Genomic DNA, 22,100 nt, shown 5'->3' with positions numbered 1-22,100 from the left:
CCCCCCTCCCCCCTTTCTCTCCCCCTCCCCCCTTTCTCTCCCCCCTCCCCCTCTCTCTCCCCTCTCTCTCCCCCCTCCCCCTCTCTCTCCCCCCTCCCCCTCTCTCTCCCCCCTCCCCCTCTCTCTCCCCCCTCCCCCTCTCTCTCCCCCTCCCCCCCCCTCCCCCCCCTCTCTCCCCCCTCCCCCCTCTCTTCCCCCCTCTCCCTCTCTCTCCCCCCTCTCTCTACCCCCTCCCCCCTTTCTCTCCCCCTCCCCCCTTTCTCCCCCCTCCCCCCTTTCTCTCCCCTCTCTCTCCCCCCTCCCCCCTCTCTCTCCCCCTCCCCCCACTCTCTCCCCCCTCACTCTCTCCCCCCTCCCCCTCTCCCTCTCTCCCCCCCCTCCCCCTCTCTCCCCCCTCCCCCCTCTCCCCCCCCCCCTCTCCCCCCTCTCTCCCCTCTCCCCCCTCCCCCTCTCTTCCCCCCCCACCCCCCTCTCTCCACCTCCCCCTCTCTCCCCTCCCCCTCTCTTCCCACCCCCACCCCCCTTTCTCCCCCCTCTCTCTCTGCCTCCCCTCTCTCTCTGCCTCCCCTCTCTCTCTGCCTCCCCTCACTCTCTGCCTCCCCTCACTCTCTGCCTCCCCTCACTCTCTGCCTCCCCTCACTCTCTGCCTCCCCTCACTCTCTGCCTCCCCTCACTCTCTGCCTCCCCTCACTCTCTGCCTCCCCTCACTCTCTGCCTCCCCTCACTCTCTGCCTCCCCTCACTCTCTGCCTCCCCTCACTCTCTGCCTCCCCTCACTCTCTGCCTCCCCTCACTCTCTGCCTCCCCTCACTCTCTGCCTCCCCTCACTCTCTGCCTCCCCTCACTCTCTGCCTCCCCTCACTCTCTGCCTCCCCTCACTCTCTGCCTCCCCTCACTCTCTGCCTCCCCTCACTCTCTGCCTCCCCTCACTCTCTGCCTCCCCTCACTCTCTGCCTCCCCTCACTCTCTGCCTCCCCTCACTCTCTGCCTCCCCTCACTCTCTGCCTCCCCTCACTCTCTGCCTCCCCTCACTCTCTGCCTCCCCTCACTCTCTGCCTCCCCTCACTCTCTGCCTCCCCTCACTCTCTGCCTCCCCTCACTCTCTGCCTCCCCTCACTCTCTGCCTCCCCTCACTCTCTGCCTCCCCTCACTCTCTGCCTCCCCTCACTCTCTGCCTCCCCTCACTCTCTGCCTCCCCTCACTCTCTGCCTCCCCTCTCTCTCTCTGCCTCCCCTCTCTCTCTCTGCCTCCCCTCTCTCTCTCTGCCTCCCCTCTCTCTCTCTGCCTCCCCTCTCTCTCTCTGCCTCCCTCTCTCTCTGCCTCCCCTCTCTCTCTGCCTCCCCTCTCTCTCTGCCTCCCCTCTCTCTCTGCCTCCCCTCTCTCTCTGCCTCCCCTCTCTCTCTGCCTCCCCTCTCTCTCTGCCTCCCCTCTCTCTCTGCCTCCCCTCTCTCTCTGCCTCCCCTCTCTCTCTGCCTCCCCTCTCTCTCTGCCTCCCCTCTCTCTCTGCCTCCCCTCTCTCTCTGCCTCCCCTCTCTCCCCCCCTCTCTCTCTCCCCCCTCTCTCTCTCCCCCCTCTCTCTCCCTCTTCCCCCCCCCCCCTCTCTCTCACCCCTCACCCCCTCTCTCTCACCCCTCACCCCCTCTCTCTCCCCCCTCACCCCCCTCTCTCTCCCCCTTCCCCCCCTCTCCCCCTTCCCCTCTCTTTCCCCCCTCCCCCCTCTCTCTCCCCTCCCCCCTCCCCCTCCCCCCCTCTCTCTCTGCCTCCCCTCTCTCTCTGCCTCCCCTCTCTCTCTGCCTCCCCTCACTCTCTGCCTCCCCTCACTCTCTGTCTCCCCTCACTCTCTGTCTCCCCTCACTCTCTGCCTCCCCTCACTCTCTGCCTCCCCTCACTCTCTGCCTCCCCTCTCTCTCTGCCTCCCCTCTCTCTCTGCCTCCCCTCTCTCTCCCCTCCCCCCTCTCTCTCCCCTCACCCCCTCTCTCTCCCCCCTCCCCCCTCTCTCTCCCCCCTCCCCCTCTCTCTGCCCCCTCCCCCCTCTCTCTGCCCCCTCCCCCCTCTCTCTGCCCACTCCCCCCTCTCTCTGCCCACTCCCCCCTCTCTCTGCCCACTCCCCCCTCTCTCTGCCCACTCCCCCCTCTCTCTGCCCACTCCCCCCTCTCTCTGCCCACTCCCCCCTCTCTCTTCCCCCTCTCTCTTCCCCCCTCTCTCTTCCCCCCTCTCTCTTCCCCCCTCTCTCTTCCCCCCTCTCTCTTCCCCCCTCTCTCTTCCCCCCTCTCTCTTCCCCCCTCTCTCTTCCCCCCTCTCTCTTCCCCCCTCTCTCTTCCCCCCTCTCTCTTCCCCCCTCTCTCTTCCCCCCTCTCTCTTCCCCCCTCTCTCTTCCCCCCTCTCTCTTCCCCCCTCTCTCTTCCCCCCTCTCTCTTCCCCCCTCTCTCTTCCCCCCTCTCTCTTCCCCCCTCTCTCTTCCCCCCTCTCTCTTCCCCCCTCTCTCTTCCCCCCTCTCTCTCCCCCCTCCCCCTCTCTCTCCCCCTCCCCCCTCTCTCTCCCCCTCCCCCCTCTCTCTCCCCCCTCCCCCCTCTCTCTCCCCCTCCCCACTCTCTCTCCCCCCTCCCCACTCTCTCTCCCCCTCCCCCCTCTCTCTCCCCCTCCCTCTCTCTCCCCCTCCCCCCCTCTCTCTCCCCCTCCCCCCTCTCTCTCCCCCTCCCCCCTCTCTCTCCCCCTCCCCCCTCTCTCTCCCCCTCCCCCCTCTCTCTCCCCCTCCCCCCTCTCTCTCCCCCTCCCCCCCTCTCTCTCCCCCTCCCCCTCTCTCTCTCCCCCCTCCCCCTCTCTCTCCCCCTCCCCCCTCTCTCTCTCCCCCCTCCCCCTCTCTCTCTCCCCCTCCCCCTCTCTCTCTTCCCCCTCCCCCCTCCCCCTCTCTTCCCCCTCCCCCTCTCTCCCTCCCTCCCCCTCTCTCTCTCCCCCCCTCCCCCTCTCTCTCTCCCCCCCTCCCCCTCTTTCTCTTCCCCCTCCCCCTCTTTCTCTTCCCCCCCCTCCCACTCTCTCTTTCTCTGCCTCCCCCCCACTCTCTCTCTCTCTCTCTGCCTCCCCCTCTCTCTCTCTCTCTCTCTCTGCCTCTGCCCCTCTGTCTCTCTCTCTCTCGCTCGCGCGCGCGCGCGCGCTCTCTCTCGCTGCCTCGCGCTCTCTCTCAGGAAGTCAGGTTAGGTGAACGAACAAAAGAGAAAATTGTTTGCGTACTTAATGAAGTCTTCCTAGATCTGAGTTTCATGGTGCAATCGTTTTTATTTTAGCTGCGCAACATCCGCAGCAAGCACCTAGCCCACAAGCAGAATTCACCAAGCGTGAGGAGCACATAAAGCAGCAGAAGAGTACATGCGATGATCATAGAAGGGTGAGCTTACTTCTGTTTGTGAGTAAAAAGCAGTTGGCCAAGCTAAGGAAATGTTTGTGGAATAACTTCATAAAAGTGTGAACAGATTTGATGCCTCTCCAAGAATTGCTTCCATTGTCATTCATCAAGGTAGTTGAGCCCTTTCGTGGTTGCTCCATACCCCTACTTCCCACCAAATCATGAAGATTTCTTTTTGGTCAGCTGGGTATCTTAACATTGCATGGAAACCCATCAGTGTGTTTGAGTCTCCAACCCAAGCTACTGAAATCCATGCAAGTCGAGTTTCCATTTGCCTGATAATGCACACTTGCTCCTCCTAGGGACACATATCACTGACCCAAGTCCAGAGAGTTTAACTGTCGGGTGACAAGAGCCAAGGCTTATGGGTACTGGCATTTAACCAGTTAACTCCAGGCAGCTTACCAGCATGGAGCACTGGCAAGTCTCCTCCTGTTTTTCTAGCTAGGACCATCTGTTAGGCAATTGGCTTGCAGGTTTATCTGGATCCCAATTGGGAGAGCACACCCCAAGTCACGGGTACCTTTCAGGTACCATTAATGATCCAGGCTAGCTGGTTGTTTATCAAACCTCCCCCCCCCCCACCGCCCGCCAGAGTATTGTGGACCTACATGGCTTGAGTATCGCAATACTATACTAAGTCTGTCACGCAGGGTTGAATTGGTTTCCATCGCCTGGTGTGTTATTTTGGAGCCAACTTGACCCCAAAGAGACCATGTTTACGCGCTCTCTCTTTTTTTTGCACGGCCGCCTGTATTAAGCTACACACCTTCATGTTCTAGATTTCCCAGTCCAATGCTACATACTAGGCTTATTCATCACCAACTGCTTAAATGTCTTGTGTTCTGAGATACTCTCATAAGCAGTCATATGTCAGTCTTAGAATTTGCAAAATGTGTCCTTAGAGACCATCTAGAATTATCATATTTCAGACTGATACGTGTGTCTGTGTGTGTGTGTATAACACTCTTCATGCTTTTATGGAAATGCTCCTGTTAAGTCAACAGCATTACAGTGGGAATGAAGTGGCATTAAATAACTTTGCTACTCCCACATCTGCATTGTTATACTTACTTGAGCCTCTGATCTTGACTGAAACTCAGCAGTCTGTATATGTAGCCAGACTCATGGCGATACCTAGGTTGACCAAGGTCATTCACCTAATGTTGGGCTCCAGTTATTGGATTGAAGCTGATACAACATGAATGTGCAATGCCTTGTATTCAGGGACATTTGGCAAAAATGTGGCACTAAATTGCTTGCCTGCTGAGGTCCAAAGGAGTTTTGGGCTTGCTTACAAATGATTATATAACTGTTCTCTATTGAAGAAAGAATGTTCAGAAACTGAATTTCAAAGGGAGGAACAATCTGAAAACTCATTTCTGCACAATGTGTCAGCCGTGGCTCAGTTAGTAGCACTCTCTTCTCTGAGTCAGAAGTTTCTGGGTTCAGGCCCCACTCTGGGACTTGAGTTCATAATCTTGGCACCCCAGTGCAGTGCTGAGGGAGCGCTGCTAGTTGTTTTTCAATGAGACTTTGAACCGAGGCTCTGTCTGTTTGGTCAGGTGGGTGTTAAAAATTTCATGGCACTATTTGGAAAAAGAGCAGGGAGTTCTCCTGGTGTCCTGGGTCAACATTCCTCCCACAAGCAGCACCACCAAAAAATAGATTAACTGCTCATGCATCTCATTGCTGGTTTTTGGGATCTTGCTGTGCGCAAAATGGCTGCTGCATTTGCCTACACAACAGTCACCGCACTTTAAAGCAATACATTGTATGTGAAGCACCTTGAGACGTTTCGGAGACATAAAGCGCTATATAATTGCACATGTTTTCTTTTGCTCCATGCCAACTTCTATTTGTGCTGTTGATAAGCAGCCAAAACTGTTTCTGAGCCTGAGCTGGTGAAAGCTTTGTCCTGAGAGGGAAAATCACAAGGCTAATTGCTTTCAGGCTAACCTGGCACACCTCCAGTTTTATAGTAGTATTGGCAGCTGGCTGCTTCGTTTTGCCTGGGAATAATACCTGGCATCGGAGGAGGGTTGGAAGTATGAACGGTTCTCTCTCGTTATTTTATGTTCTTGCCAATAAATTGAGAAGCTTACAGGGCTTAGTCAAGAGGTTGACGTCATCAACAGCAGTAGTTTAGCAAGAGAAGTTGCGTGTTGAATGGAAGAAATGATTTTGAATGCTACTCGGTGAATTCATGACGCACGGCAAGAGTATTTGCCAGGAAGGTTTGCGCCGGCAGTAATTCTATTGGGTGACTGCAGGGAAAAGATTCAAGTGCAGGGTATGGTGGCGGGTGCCTTTTCCTCCATACCAGTTAACATTTTGCAGACTGCGTTGCGTTTTACAAGAATGTTTGATGCCTAGTCCACTGGCGCAAATGAAAGGCTGCAACATTAATGCATCATATATTTTCATATAAGCAAAGAAAGTTTTGCATCTGGGAAATTGGTTATAATCCTCTGGCTGCTGCCAATCTGGTTTTGGATAGTTTGATGAATGGAATGTCTTGGGATGAGGCCACCCCTTCGCAGCATGGTGTTTTTTTAAAAAATTTTATTCGTAGCCAATCTTTCCAATTCTTTGTCAAATCACAAACGCCAGAGGTCACCTTGCACACATCAAGGATCACTCTGCGCCAATGCTCTTAGCCAAAAGGCCGAGAGCCACTGCACCGTTCCTGGAAGTACTGCAATACCAGGTTCGTGCCATGGAGGTGGATGGGTCAGCAATCCCACACACCTCCGTGGGGGTGGATGGGTCAATCCACCCCACCCACCTCCTATTTCTGAGATAACAATCGCACACTTGCCTGCTTAATTTTTTTTGGATTAGATAGTTAATTTTTTTTAAAGCACAATCCTTCACAATGTAGCAATTGTTCATAAAAGGTATATGTTCTTTTATCTCCCCCCTCCCCCTTCACAGGGAAAATCTCCTTTATAACGCACTGCCCAAGAACAAACTCATTTTAATTCTTTTTAAATGTTTTTATTTTTATTTTCCCCACCTCTCCTGAAAGTGCCTCTCCTTCCTGGGAAAGGACTCCACGGACATCCTCCGTCCTCCAGTACCTCACCCAAGCACACATTCTTCAGGTGTCAGCCTGGACAAGCTATTTGACTGTGTGATGCATCACAGCTGAGCCTGACTCTGGCGTAATACCCACACCTCCATTTTCCAACAGGGGTCACTACATAGTGATCAGAACCAAGACCCTGGCTGATTTCTCCTTCCTTTTTCCTAGTCCTAGGTGTGAACGTTGGTGAATGATAGAATACTAGAGCCTAAACGTCAATCACTTACAAGTCTTTATTTACAGAGACACACTATGCATACCGTGCACCCCCAAGATAAGCTCTTCCCGAGCCTGCTCACATATATATGAACACGAGACTCCCCAATTAACACCCACCACCTGAATACAATGAACACTAGGGTCCCTGACCTAAATTGTCGTACTCCTGCTGCCATCCCAGTTGGGATCAGCTAACTCCTCATGGAGTGAGGATTGAAGCTGGGGCCCTTCTGGTTTGTATAGCTTAGTGCCACATTTACTCATTGAGCCATCAGGCATTCAACTCCAAAATCCAAAGAATAGCAAGCATATAATTCTTTACAGTGCATTGTAAGCATATTGTGAGATAAATCTATTTATCTCAGTCTTGAATATAATGACTGAGCCTCCACAGCCCTTTGGGGTAGAGAATTCCAAAGATTCCCAACCCTCTGAGTGAAGAAATTTCTCCTCATCTCAGTCATGTGCGCTGACAGCACCCAACTCTACCTTACTACCACCTCTCTCGACCCCTCTACAGTCTTTAAATTGTCAGACTGCTTATCCGACATCCAGTTCTGGATGAGCAGAAATGTTCTCCAATTATATATTGGGAAGACCGAAACCATTGTTGTCGGTCCCCACCACAAACTCCGTTCTCTAGCCACTGACTCCATCCCTCTCCCCAACTTCTGTCTGAGGCTGAACCAGTCTGTTCGCAAACTTGATGTCATATCTGACCCTGAAATGAGCTTCTGACCACGCATCTGCAGCATGACTAAAACCGCCTGTTTCCACCTCCGTAACATCGCCCATCTCCGCCCTTGCCTCAGCTCATCCCCTGCTGAAACCCTCAGCCATGCCTTTGTTACCTCCAGACTTGACTATTCCAACACACTCCTGGCTGGCCTCCCACATTCTACCCTACGTAAACTTGAAGTCATCCAAAACTCGGCTACCCATGTCCTAACTCGCAACAAGTCCTGTTCACCCATCACCACCTGTGCTTGCTGACCTCCATTGGCTCCCGGTTAAGTAACGCCTCGATTTCAAAATTCTCATCCTTGTTTTCAAATCCCTCCACGGCCTCGCCTCTCCCTATCTCTCTAATCTCCTACAGTCCCAATCATGCTTGACAAATCTAGAGTTTTTTGAGGATGTAACTAGTAGAGTGGATAAGGGAGAACCAGTGGATGTGGTGTATTTGGACTTTCAAAAGGCTTTTGACAAGGTCCCACACAAGAGATTGGTGTGCAAAATTAAAGCACATGGTATTGGGGGTAATGTACTGGTGTGGATAGAGAACTGGTTGACAGACAGGAAGCAGAGAGTCGGGATAAACGGGTCCTTTTCAGAATGGCAGGCAGTGACTAGTGGGGTGCCGCAGGGTTCAGTGCTGGGACCCCAGCTATTTACAATATACATTAATGATTTAGACAAAGGAATTGAAGGTAATATCTCCAAGTTTGCAGATGACACTAAGCTGGGTGGCAGTGCGAGCTGCGAGAAGGATGCAGAGGGACTTGGACAGGTTAGGTGAATGGGCAAATGCATAGCAGATGCAGTATAATGTGGATAAATGTGAGATTATTCACTTTGGTGGCAAAAACAGGAAGGCAGAATATTATCTGAATGGTGACAGATTAGTAAAAGGGGAGGTGCAACGAGACCTGGGTATCATGGTACATCAGTCATTGAAGGTAGGCATGCAGGTACTTCAGGCAGTAAAGAAGGCAAATGGCATGTTGGCCTTCATAGCGAGAGGATTTGAGTATAGGAGCAGGGAGGTCTTGCTGCAGTTGTACAGGGCCTTGGTGAGGCCACACCTTGAATATTGTGTTCAGTTTTGGTCTCCTAAACTGAGGAAGGACGTGCTTGCTATTGAGGGAGTGCAGCGAAGGTTCACCAGACTGATTCCCGGGATGGCAGGACTGATATGAGGAAAGACTGGATCGGCTAGGCTTATACTCACTGGAATTTCGAAGAATGAGAGGGAATTTCATAGAAACTTATAAAATTCTGACAGGACTGGACAGGTAGAATGTTCCCGATGTTGGGGAAGTCCAGAACCAGGAGACACAGGCTAAAGATAAGGGGTAAACCAAATAGGACTGAGATGAGGAGAAACTTTTTCACCCAGACAGTGGTGAGCCTGTGGAATTCTCTGCCACAGAGAGTTGTTGAGGCCAGTTCGTTGGACATATTCAAAAGGGAGTTAGATATGGCCCTTACGGCTAAAGGGATCAAGGGGTATGGAGAGAAAGCAGGAAAGGGGTACTGAGGTGAATGATCAGCCATGATCATATTGAATGGTGATGCAGGCTCGAAGGGCCGAATGGCCTGCTCCTGCACCTATTTTCTATGTTTCTATTCGCCCCCCCCCGAGATGTCTGCACTCCTCTAATTCTGCCCCCTTGACCATCCCTGATTATAATCGCTCCACCATTGGTGGCCGTGCCTTCTGTTGCCTGGGCCCCAAGCTCTGGAACTCCCTCCCTAAACCTCTCCGCCCCTCTACCTCTCTTTCGTCCTTTAAAACGCTTCTTAAAACCTACCTCTTTGACCAAGCTTTTGGTCATCTGCCCTAATGTCTCCTTATGTGGCTCGGTGTCAAATTTTTTGTCTTGTAATACTCCTGTGAAGCGCCTTGGGATGTTTTACTGCTATAAAGGCGCTAAATAAATACAAGTTGATGTTGTTAAATGGCCGACCCCTTATTCTGAGACTATCCCCTCTAATTCTAGATTCCCCAGCCCGGGGGAAACAACCTCACAGCATCTACGCTGTCAATCCCCCTCATAATCTTACACATTTTAATGAGATCACCTCTCATTCTTCTAAACTCCAGAGAGTTTAGGCTCAATCTCTCCTCATAGGACAAGCCTCTCATCCCAGGGATTAACCTGATGAACCTTTGTTGCACTGCCTCTAAGGTAAGTCGATAAGGAGACCAAAACTGTGCACAGTACTCCAGGTGTGGTTTTACCAAAGCCCTGTACAATTGTAGCAAGACTTCCTTACTCTTATACTCCAACCCTCTTGCAATAAAGGCCAATATGCCATTTGCCTTCCTAATTGCTTGCTGTATCCGCATGTTAACTCCGTGTTTCCTGTAATAGGACACCTAACCACTATCCTTCAGTTCAGTATATTCCTCTAATTCTACCTTGTCAGATCCATCACTGAATAGTTAGCCAAATCAATTCTTACATATGTTGCACAAAAAAGGGACAAACATTTTGCCCTCAGACGAAGGATGGTAGTGTGTAGAAGTGGAACATGTTTGCATCTAGTATCAGCATGAAATACACTCGGATTAGATGCTACTGCACTATAAGTTCCTGATCACTGCTGCTTTCCCATATATGCTCCCCAATCAATCAATACTGCTTCATAACAACAGCATCACCTAATCTAAAGAGACTTTTACCCAGAGTGCCCTCAATTCCAGACATACAGTTCCCCCACTGTCATTGGCACTCCCAAAATGAAGGAAACAATCTCTCTAGCTTTGACTGGATTACAGACCCAGACTTTCATGGGTTTTGCAAGTTGCCATTGGATTAAGCACCTCCTGTTCTGGCACTATAGATGTACAGAGTGGTTCCAAGCATTTCCTTGTTTGTGTTACATAAGAACATAAGAATTAGGAGCAGGAGTCGGCCATTCGGCCCCTCGAGCCTGCTCTGCCATTCAATAAGATCATGGCTGATCTTCGACCTCAACTCCACTTTCTTGCACTATCCCCATATCCCTTGATTCCCTTAATATCCAAGAATCTATCGATCTCGGTCTTGAATATACTCAAAGACTGAGCCTCCACAGCCCTCTGGGGCAGAGAATTCCAAAGATTCACCACCCTCTGAGTGAAGAAGTTTCTCCTCATCTCAGTCCTCAATTGCTGACCCCTTATCCTGAGACTGTGACCCCTGGTTCTAGACTCCTCAGCCAGTGGAAACATCCTACATCTACCCTGTCAAGCCCTGTTAGAATTTTGTATGTTTCAATGAGATCACCTCTCATTCTTCTCTACTCGAGAGAATATAGGCCTAGTCTACTCAATCTCTCCTCATAGGACAATCCCCCCATCCCAGAAATCAGTCTGGTGAACTTCATTGCACTCCCTCTATGGCAAGTATATCCTTCCTTAGGTAAGGAGACTCAAACTGTGCACACTACTCCAGGTGTGGTCTCACCAGGGCCCTATATAATTGCAGTAAGACGTCTTCACTCATAATCAAATCCTCTTGTAATAAAGGCCAACATACCATTTACTTTCTTAATCACTTGCTGTATCTGCATGTTAACGTTCAGTGGTATACAAGGACACCCAGGTCCCTCTGAACACCAACACTTCCCAATCTCTCTCCATTTAAAAAAAAATACTCTACTTTTCTGTTTTTCCTACCAAAGTGGATAACTTTACATTTCTATGTTATAATATTATTTTGCATTGTGACACAACTATGCAAATGGACTGAACCAGCAAAAGTTTATTTAGATTATTAATATTTTCTTTAAATAAACTAATCTCTCACCAATCAACAAGTGTAAGTTGAACAACAATTTTAAACTGACACATTATTGTGTCTTTGAAAAAGAGAATTGGCTTACTGTCACTGTTGGAAGTTTAAGGAATGCAAATATTCTGACATTTATTTGTCTACTGGCTAAAGTTCATTTGATTAAACAGGACTTGAGTCATTGAAAGTGAGGATCCTTTGACATGCTGCGATATTTTTCAAAACTAGACGTCTGTTAAATATGGCCAAAGCTTCATTGAAGACATGCCGTTTTCTCAGTAGTATGTTCTGTGACTGCCTTGACAACAGGCAACCAACCAAAAACTTTTGCTGATTGAGCTGAACCTGTCATGAACATTTAAAAAAAAACGACTCTTAATAACTAACCGGTGTCATTGTGGCACGGTAATAATGTACTGAATCAGCAAATGCAGCCAGTAACTTGCACTTATATGGCGCTTTATATAGCGAAACGTCCTAAGGCACTTCACAAAATGGTGGTGGTGGGGTGGGGGTGGGTGGTGAAACAGACAGCACTGAGCAGCATTCTGGAGAAGAGCTAGGGAAGGTGCCAAAGGCAGTCAAAAAAATAGGTTTTGATGCTTTTGTCGGTGGAGAGATGGAGAATTCCAGGCTGTAGGGCTATGGTGGAGCTGAGGGCTAGGGTTAAAAGGACTGAGGGTGGGTGCATAGTTAGGAAGGGTTGAGGCTGTGGAGGGATCTTTAAACAAGGATGAGGATTCTGAAATCAATATGTTGTATGTAAAGATATGATTTGAGGCAAAGGTAATAAATGAGTGGGACTTGGCCCAGGGTGTAGAATGCAGCACCAAATGGTTGGCTGAGTTAGAGTGTGTAGTGGGGAGAAGAACTTTGGATACAGGCAACGAGGGGTTGGAGAAATTGAGCTTGGAGGTGAATGCATGAATGAATATTTCAGTTACAGTTGGGGTGTGGTATGGATAAAGATAAACCATATTAGAACTGGAAATTACCGGTTTTGGTGAAGAATCAAATAATGGAGGAAGCCTCAAACTAATTTGTAGCACCACTGAATCTAGGCCTCCCGATTACCGTACCCCATGACTTATTCTGTTTTATTATTTTAGCTTTGCCTAGTGATTCACCAATAATTTCATGTGGTCTAGTGTGTGTAAGCACTATATATATTATAAAAGCTCTACTCAACTATATGTCAACATATCTAGACATATTGAATGGTGGCTCCCTTTCACCTTTACATTTTGCCTGGCACTAAACAGTAAATTGAGGCCATTGTCATCTGCAGCCATGCATGATGTCTGCATGATCTGTGCATGAACAGATAAATGGGTCTCTGTCCTATGGTTTGGCTCCAACGGGCCTACGGGGAGGACGAGCACAAAATACATTGGGTGAACAGAAGTTGTTGGGAGTGTTGCTCCTTGGGACCCAATCAATAGGGTAAACGTGCCTTAAGGCTAACAATGAATCTTTTGGGTTTTTTGAATGGCTTTTTAACAGAAGAGAAATTACAGCATCTTGGAAGCGGTGAGATCTCTGGAACAGGTCCAGGGCCTTGTGCTGAATATGATTCAGAACTGGAAACGACGACTACAGCTGTCAGGAAATGGTGCCTACTTTGAGGACAACCTGGGGTCACTTCAGGAATGGTGAGGAACCAGATTCAGTCCATTTGCTGTGCAGTATTTTACAAATAAATTGGCACGTAGGCGCAAAACCTCGAATTAATATGCTCTGAATTACAGTCAAACACTGGAAATTCCACTCGTTCATAATTAATGGTAGAAATTTTGGCTGAGTGACCATCACAATGGTTAGTCTCTTTTGTGATGTCAGTATTGCAGGATTACAAAAAAATTAGAGAAATTTGATGCATATATTGCCTAATCACTCTCTGTTGAATGATGGGACTGTAGTTGGTCATTTTATATTTTATTAAAAATAAGTTATCTGTAAATATTTCAAATTTGCCATTGTCTGCAGGCCAAAGAGAAGGGCCACCTGCCAAGAAACTACCTCAACCCTGCTGACACAGTGGAGTTTTTATGTATTGAATATCTTGCTATATTGAAGTATTGGTGTGGTCCTGGTCCTGAGCATTAAATTGCATAGAATTTTACTTTAATATATGAAAGTAAATGTGACCAAGTCCCATTCTCTGACCTCTCTTGCACCAGTCTCCCATTTCTTTCATGCTCCCCACATTTGCTGCTGGTAAAGTGCAGGACCTGTATTCCCAAACCTGGCCCAACATCAATGATGATGTAACCTCCGATTCTGACTCCAGCAGTGGTTTGCTGGTCCTGCCCCTCTGATTCCTGGTCACCATGAAGTTCGCCAATCTACTGCTCTCCCCTTTACCGAGAGTCAGAGAGGGGAGAGTAGGAAACCAGCACTAAAGTGACAACATTGATGTCAGGCCAGGTGTAGGACTACATGCCCTGTATCTACACCAAATGCAGGCATCCTGATAGAGTGCGATACTGGTGTCGGAGAGTCCAAGTAAGCGGGACCGAAATTTCTGTGCATCAAAGTCTTTATTTGGTGGGTCTCTTTCATTTTGATGTATTGAGACTCTGCTTTAGTGCTATCTACCTGTATACAACCTCCGTTACTGTGTGTTTGTGAATTTGCAAGCACTAAGTCTTTATATGTATATCATGTCGACAAACTGATCCAGGAGCTGGTGGCACAGAATTGTTTTGGTGGTCAGCTGCTATAGTACCTGTGCCTACCACTGGAATTCCTTGCTGAGCTATAGAAAGAGAGTGCTCCTCTTTGTTTATGGGAACGGAACAGGCAGCATTTCAGTTTACTTCACGGGTCCTATAGTTAACTTCAACAGATCCCGAACCAACAGAAACAGTTCTGGACTTCTGTAATTTTTCATTTATGGAGGATCAGTGCATCCAACCATTTTTTTCTTTTTAAAAGGTCAGCAATATGCCACTTTTATGTAATGGAGCAGAATCTGAATGAGACTGAGCTTTCATACAGATACATTTTAAATAGATTTATTTTCTACACTTGCATTGACTTTCACACACACCCCATCAAAAAACAACCCTGAATACACCTTGATAAGTTTCCAGTTTTTGAAAACAAAAATCGCATTGATTCTTAAAAATAATGCATTGGTTTCAGCCACAGTGGCGCTTTTCTATCCCTGAATCTTCTGAGTGTGTCATGAATAAAAGACTATTTTGTAAAGTGCAATTTTAGTGATTCAAAAACATATCTGATTTGGACAATTTTAAATTAGGTTTAGTAGCTTTTGTTAGTCATATTCAGTACTCATTTCAGAAATAAAAATTTACAAGATTACAATTACTATGATTTGATTTTTTTTTCAATTTCCATTCCCTCCACCCAATTTTAATGTCTCTTCTGCTGACCTGCTGGATATACAGTTCCGTAGGCATTGGCACTGGGCTCTCCGGTGCCTCGTCCAAGTGGCCATTCTTCATCCATGAACCGAGTGGATGTCAGATGATTATTTGTTCATTGGAGGCATTCAAACCAAACACAATATCGTCCTTGCTGATATTTATACAGATGCATTTTCCAGCAGGGATCACCTGTTGGCATCAGGCGTTCTAGGGAAACCTAGCTGATTTTTTTCTTTCTCTAGCCCAGGGTCACTGAAGCCAATTGTAGTGCCATGATCATTGCCCTGGTTAAGATCAGCTACCTCACCAAGAGTGGGCTTGAATTGTATATCTCAGTGTTTCTTTATTTAAAGAGGGTTGAGTATCCCCAATGATATAGTTGGTGCTCAGCATCAGGACATTTGTGTTGGAGGAATTGATGAGTGTGAGGGACTGAGTTACCATGTCGATCTGATATGACCCAATTGCTGGAGCACTCTGGAATAATGACAATATGTCTACTGAGGTTAATTCAGCTCCTTTGGCTGTTGGTGAAACATTCAAAGTATTTTATTCCTGTTTAAGATAGTTAACCCTTCAATCATGCTAGTTGTCCTTCACTCGGTCATGTTCTTTTAAGGTGCTTGATGATAATGCTTGCGCTGCAATCATGTGACAGTTCATCACAGTTGACCCTAATAGGACAGGAGAAGAGTATCCTCTAGGGAAAGCTGCAATGTTAGCATCCATTTTGAATTCCAACTTAAATCTCAGTCAATAGTCATAACATTCTAATATTTTAGTTGCTAGAATTCTTGTGCATTTTTGTGATTTATTATTTAGGGTTAAACGTCTATGTCAAAGTCTGCTCTTATTCCAGGTGTGATAAGCTTGCGGAAATGAACTGTCAGATTCAGCAAGAACTCAGGCTGATTAGCACACAAGAAGACATTGGTATTGACCAGATATCAGCAGTGCCTGAGAAACTCTCCTCCTTACTCAACAACTTGGTCAGAAGGTAACTCCTTTATTACCACCTCGCTTATACCACCAAATGGAGGTTGCAGGCCAAACTAACTTCTACTGACATCAAGCTAGAGCTGCAAGCGCAAACTATTTGATCTTCTGCATTCGGCATGTGTCCAAATTCAGAGGTAGTACAACCTGAAGTAATAGCTGGATTTGCCGCTGAATAAACTGTCCTACATCATTCCAGTCACAATCTGACATGCATGTACAGCAGCCACCATTTTATCTTGCGCAAAGCACAAGTCATTTGGAACATACAGGTTACTTCCACTGAGAGCAGGATGTGTGAATGGAGGAGTGCCGCAGAATTTTGTATCATGCGCTAATTTCTACTTCTGCGGCTCGGTATCACATTTTTATCTCAATACTCCTGTGAAGCGCCTTGGGACATTTCACTATGTTAAAGGTGCTATATAAATACATGTTGTTGTTTGAATGTCCAGTTCACCAAGACGCAACGTAATAATGGAATAGGGAGTTCTGAAGGTTGTCACTGCTTTTTTTAAAATTCATTCCTGGGATGTGGGAGTCGCTGGCAAGGCCGGCATTTATTGCCCATCCCTAATTGCCCCTTGAGAAGGTGGTGGTAAGCCGCCGCCTTGAACCGCTGCAGTCCGTGTGGTGAAGGTGCTCCCACAGTGCTGTTAGGGAGGGAGTTCCAGGATTGTGACCCAGCGACGATGAAGGAACGGCCGATATATTTCCAAGTCAGGGTGGTGTTCAGCTCGGAGGGGAACGTGGAGGTGGTGGTGTTCCCATGCGCCTGCTGCCCTTGTCCTTCTAGGTGGTAGAGGTCACACGTTTGGGAGGTGCTGCCGAAGAAGCCTTGGCGAGTTGTTGCAGTGCATCTTGTAGATGGTACACACTGCAGCCACGGTGCGCCGGTGGTGGAGGGAGTGAATGTTGAAGGTAGTGGATGGGGGGCCGATCAAGCGGGCTGCTTTGTCCTGGATGGTGACGAGCTTCTTGTGTGTTGTTGGAGCTGCACTCATCCAGGCAAGTGGAGAGTGTTCCATCACACTCCTGACTTGTGCCTTGTAGATGATGGAAAGGCTTTGGGGAGTCAGGAGGTAAGACACTCGCCACAGAATACCCAGCCTCTGACCTGCTCTTGTAGCCACAGTATTTATGTGGCTGGCCCAGTTAAGTTTCTGGTCAATGGTGATCCCCAGGATGTTGATGGTGGGGGATTTGGCAATGGTATTGCTGTTGAATGTCAAGGGGCAGTGGTTAGACTCTCGCTTGTTGGAGATGGTCATTGCCTGGTACTTGTGTGGTGTGAATGTTACTTGCCACTCATCAGCCCAAGCCTGAATGTTGTCCAGGTCTTGCTGCATGCGGGCACGGACTGCTTCATTATCTGAGGAGTTGAGAATGGAACTGAACACTGTGCAGCGAACATCCCCACTTCTGAACTTATGATGGAGGGAAGGTCATTGATGAAGTAGCTGAAGATGGTTGGGCCTAGGACACTGCCCTGAGGGACTCCTGCAGCGATGCCCTGGGGCTGAGATGATTGACCTCCAGCAGCCACAACCATCTTCCTTTTTGCTAGGTATGACTCCAGCCAGTGGAGAGTTTTCCCCCTGATTACCATTGATTTCAGTTTTACTAGGGCTCCTCGATGCTGCACTCGATCAAATGCTGCCTTGATGTCAAGGACAGTCACTCTCACCTCACCTCTGGAATTCAGATCTTTGGTCCATGTTTGGTGAAAACTGGGCATCATGAGCAGGTTATTGGTGAGTAAGTGCCGCTTGATAGCACTGTCGACGACACCATCCATCACTTTGCTGATGATTGAGAGTAGGTTGATCGTGTGGTAATTGGCCAGATTGGATTTGTCTTGCTTTTTGTGGACAGGACATACCTGGGCGGTTTTCCACATTGTCGGATAGATGCCAGTGTTGTAGCTGTACTGGAACAGCTTGGCTAGAGGCACGGCTAGTTCTGGAGCACAAGTCTTCAGCACGACAATCGGGATGTTGTCGGGGCCCATAGCCTTTACTGTATCAGTGCGCTCAGCCGTTTCTTGATATCACGTGGAGTGAATCGAATTGGCTGAAGACTGGCTTCTGTGATGTTGGGAACCTCAGGAGGAGGCTGATGAGGATCATCTAATAGGCACTTCTGGTTGAAGATGGTTGCAAATGCTTCAGCCTTGTCTTTTGCACTCGTGCTGGGCTCCGCCATCATTGAGGATGGGGATAGTCATGGAGCTTCCTCCTCCCATTAGCTGTTTAATGGTCCACCACCATTCACGACTGGATGTGGCAGAACTTTGATCTGATCTGTTGATTGTGGGATTGTTTAATCCTGTCTATAACATGCTGAATCTACTGTTTAACATGCATGTAATCTTGAGTTGCAGCTTCCCCAGATTGACACCTCATTTTTAGGTATGCTTGATGCTGTTCCTGGCATGCTCTTCTACACTCCTCATTGAACCAGGGTTGGTCCCCTGGTTTGATAGTAATGGTAGAGTGAGGGATATGCCGGTAGACATGAGGGTACAGGTTGTGGTGGAATACAATTCTGCTGTTGCTGAAGGCCCACAGCACCTCATGGATGCCCAGTTTTGAGCTGCTAGATCTGTTCTGAATCTATCCCATTTAGCACGGTGGTAGTGCCACGCAACACGATGGAGGGTGTCCTCGGTGTGAAGACGGGACTTCGTCTCCACAATTACTGTGCGGTGGTTACTGCTACCAATACTGTCATGGACAGATGCATCTGCGACAGGTAGATTGGTGAGGACGAGGGCAAGTCGTTTTTTCCCCTCGTGTTGGTTCTCTCACCACCAGCTGCAGGCCCAGTCTGACAGCTATTTCCTTCAGGACGCGGCCAGCTCGGTCAGTAGTGGTGCTACCGAGCCACTCTTGGTGATGGACATTGAAGTCCCCCACCCAGATTACATTCTGTGCCCTTGCTACTCTCAGTGCTTCTTCCAAGTAGTGTTCAACATGGAGTATTGATTCATCAGCTAAGGGAGGGCGGTGGATGGTAATCAGCAGGAGGTTCCCTTGCCCATGCTTTACCTGAAGCCATGAGATTTCAGGGATCCGGAGTCGGTGTTGAGGGCTACTCCCTCCCGACTGTATAACACTGTGTCGCCACCCCTGGTGAATGTGATGTTAAGAGTCAACCACATTGCTGTTGGACTGGAGTCACATATAGGCCAGACCAGACCAGGTAAGGAAGGCAGATTTCATTTCCTAAAGGACATTTTGTGAACCAGATGGGTTTTTACAACAATCGTAGTCACCATTACTGACATTAGCTTTTTATTCCAGATTTATTTAATTAATTGAATTTAAGTTCCCCAGCTGCCGTGGTAGGATTTGAACACTTGTCTCTGGTTCATTAAGCCAGTAACATAACCACTATGCTACCGTTTCTGCATCGCAACCTGTGTGCACATCAGTGTGTTTGCATACCTCACGTGCATCAGTAACATTCAGTGGGGTTCGAATAATAAAATAAACACAGATGCAGCTTGACTTTCAGATCATTCTAATATCAGTAAAAGTTTTTCCCAGGTAGAATACTGGGGCAACAATATGCAATGGGGGCGTAGGGCTTGCAGCTTCACTTCCCCCACTCTGCTCAGTTCCTGGTTCCGCTTCACACTAAGCAGAGGCTAGATGGCTCCCCACAGAGAGAGAGAGAGAGAGAGGAGGAGAGAGTCAACCCTGCTGCCACATCGCTGTCACACAACTCCTCGAGCCACAGGTGGTCCTTGGCGCAGGGAGATCAGCAGAGGCGAAGAAGAGATAAATATTGTTTGGTTCAACACTTATTAAACTTTAAAAACAAATCATAGCCAATAGTAAGCAGATATATTGACCTGTTTCCATGTTTTTACAGTGCATTCCTCGTGGAAAAGCAGCCTCCACAGGTACTGAAGACTCAGAGTAAGTTTTCTTCAACTGTTCGATTTCTGCTTGGGGTGAAGTTGAATTCCCCAAAGCCTCCTGTTGTGAAAGCCATAATCATTACAGAGCAACAGGCCAGAGTTATGAAACAGCATGGGAACATACACAGGTAAGAGTAAATCCAACATAGCAGAGCTGGAATAATTTTACCCCTTATAGCATATATAGTAGGTCTGTTGTTCACTGTGTAATACATACAGGGTCTACTAGTCATCCTCGACTCCGGGGGACTGCCTAAGAAGAAGAAGACAAGGGTCTACTATTCTCTATATAATACATGAGGGGTGTGCTGTTCTCTGAGTAATGTATAAGGTCTGATGCTTCTGTGTAACATGGAGGAAAATATAACTGGAGGTTAAATCTTATTGCATAATAGCAAAGAGGCCAATCTGCCATATTGTGTTTAAAGGACTGTAGCAAAATCTCAATATACTCACAATTTCCCAAGTCTCCACAATTTGGTGCAGTACATCAGACTTAAGGTTACATACGTAATAAATGTGAAAAATAAGTGTGGGTGAATTTCAACATTGTTTTTTTCCTTGCCTTCTGGGTACAGTTCCACTGGTGCCAACAGGCCTTTCACTGCCTCATTCATGTGTGAGCCAAGACAGTGAATGCTGGCAGGCTATTTGACATTGGATGGCATCACAGTGCATATCCATTAGCCCATGATTGACCCAAGTAGGTTCTCAAGAGGTTGGCCAAGGAAGCATTGATGTGGGTCAAGGTTTATTGAGGTCTATTATTCTGCACTCCTTTTCTGCCTTGGGGTCTATTGAAGTCTTGGTGTGGTCGTGGATTTTCTTCTTGTGTTCATTATGAAATTTGGATTTAATTTGTGCACATTATTAAAGCTTTATTAAAACAATTTAAATTATATAGTTTCACATTTTTTGAAATATCATATCCTTCCTTCCAGTGAAAACACAGGAGAGATCATGAACAATACCAGCTTATTGGAGTTTAGTAATGCTACAAAAACCACCAGTGCCAGCTTCAGGAATATGGTAGGTGTTAAAGCAAAAGGCAATTATTACAGTCCTAAAGGGGGTTCATGTGCTTATGTTCATTTGGACATACCTGCTGCTCACCTTGGCTCTCTTGAATCATTCTTCTGTGGGTAAAATTATCTCCAGTGTAATGGTTATGTTAGAGGACTAGTAAGTCAGGGGCTTGGACTAATAATCCAGAAAACGTGAGTTCTCATGGCAGTTTGAGAATTTAAATTCAGTTCAAATAAAAAGTTGGTGTCAGTAAAAGTGACCAATGAAGCTGTCGGATTGTCAAAAACCCCCAACTGATTCACTTGATGTCCTTTAGGGAAGGAAATTGCCGTCTTTGCCTTATCTGGCCCATACGTGACTCCAGTCCCATAGCAATGTGGTTGATTCTTAACTGCCCTCTGAAGTGGCCTAGCAAGCCACTCAGTTGGTTCAAGAAGAAGGCCCACCGCCACCAGGCTGACTAGGGATGGGCAATAAATGCCAGGCTTGCCAGCGACGACCACAAGAATGAATTTTTAAAAATCTTTCATCTCACTAAATTCAACTCTTGTCTTATCACTCTCCTAACCTTGATAACTCTAACTTTTCAACTTTTTGGCAAGCAAAATTGTATATCAACTATAATTTTATCTCTGCTGAAATTGTCATTCGTGGTAGCTTCAATGTTGATGATCAGGAGGCTCCATTTGTTGTATACAGAACAGACTGCCACTAAATAATTCATTCTGTGAAGCACTTTGACATGTTTGTACATGATAAGCTGCAAGTATTATAACCGCCAGTCCTCTCACAGCACAATGACTCAATCACCACACCTAGATCTCCTCCATACCCTTCACTGGGCAATGAAATTCTTCCTCACAAGTCTAACCAGTTACCATCTCTGACCTTTGATGGCTCTGTTTTAGTTCTTGATCTGTAAGTTCCTAGCCTCACTATCTTCACTGACCTCAAGTGAAGTTCCCAAATCGCCTCCATCACTAAAGCTATCTCTTATATTAAAAAAAACTCCAGTCTCCTCTTTTGTGCCAAACATTTCCTTGTCCCATAACCGTTCTTAACTCTCTTTAAGGCTGAGGTCCATCAAAGACTTGAATATTGCTCCTATATCTAGGGAAAGTCCAAGACTTCCCTCACACCTGGATGGGATGCACGAAAAAAGTAATCTCTTGCCCATCTGTACCCTCTAACTAACTAACGAACGAACACATGTTTTCTCTCTTAACCATTCCTGTCTCCCTTTTATTTTATCAATGCTACTATAGTCAGGCTGCTCTGAGCTTTCCTGTCTTATTTTTTCTAAGTTCCAAATATACATCCGACACACTCTTCTCCGTTCCTGCATCCTGAAATCAAGAATCATTCTCTAACTCGTTCTTTTCCAGATCTCTCTCAAATGGAGCTCCTCACCTTCCTCAGTTAGCCCTTCCTCCTACAATCTAGAGGTTTTAGAAACCTAAGCTTGCTGCCATCTATTCCCTACTTCTTGACTTTATCTTTTGCTCTTTTCAGTCTTAATGGTATCCTGTACTATGGACCTTGGCCCTTCA

General features: G+C 47.5%; 1 protein-coding gene across 3 annotated transcripts in view; it reads left to right on the top strand.

The window, feature by feature from the left end:
- Positions 1-22,100, top strand: part of LOC139241011 (signal transducer and activator of transcription 5B-like) — a 144,208-nt gene that overhangs the window by 98,444 nt on the left and 23,664 nt on the right. For all 3 annotated transcript variants that reach the window (XM_070869700.1, XM_070869699.1, XM_070869697.1), the window contains exons 6-10: positions 3,281-3,381; positions 12,712-12,860; positions 15,460-15,597; positions 19,476-19,652; positions 20,466-20,553. In XM_070869700.1, coding sequence (XP_070725801.1) covers positions 3,281-3,381; positions 12,712-12,860; positions 15,460-15,597; positions 19,476-19,652; positions 20,466-20,553 — 653 coding nt within the window. The remainder of the gene's footprint in view (positions 1-3,280; positions 3,382-12,711; positions 12,861-15,459; positions 15,598-19,475; positions 19,653-20,465; positions 20,554-22,100) is intronic.

This window comes from Pristiophorus japonicus, chromosome X, assembly GCF_044704955.1.
Source record: "Pristiophorus japonicus isolate sPriJap1 chromosome X, sPriJap1.hap1, whole genome shotgun sequence".
In the NCBI taxonomy this organism is placed as follows: domain Eukaryota; kingdom Metazoa; phylum Chordata; class Chondrichthyes; family Pristiophoridae; genus Pristiophorus; species Pristiophorus japonicus.
Note: the sequence above shows the minus strand (reverse complement) of the source record. Positions and strands in the feature narration are given on the sequence as shown.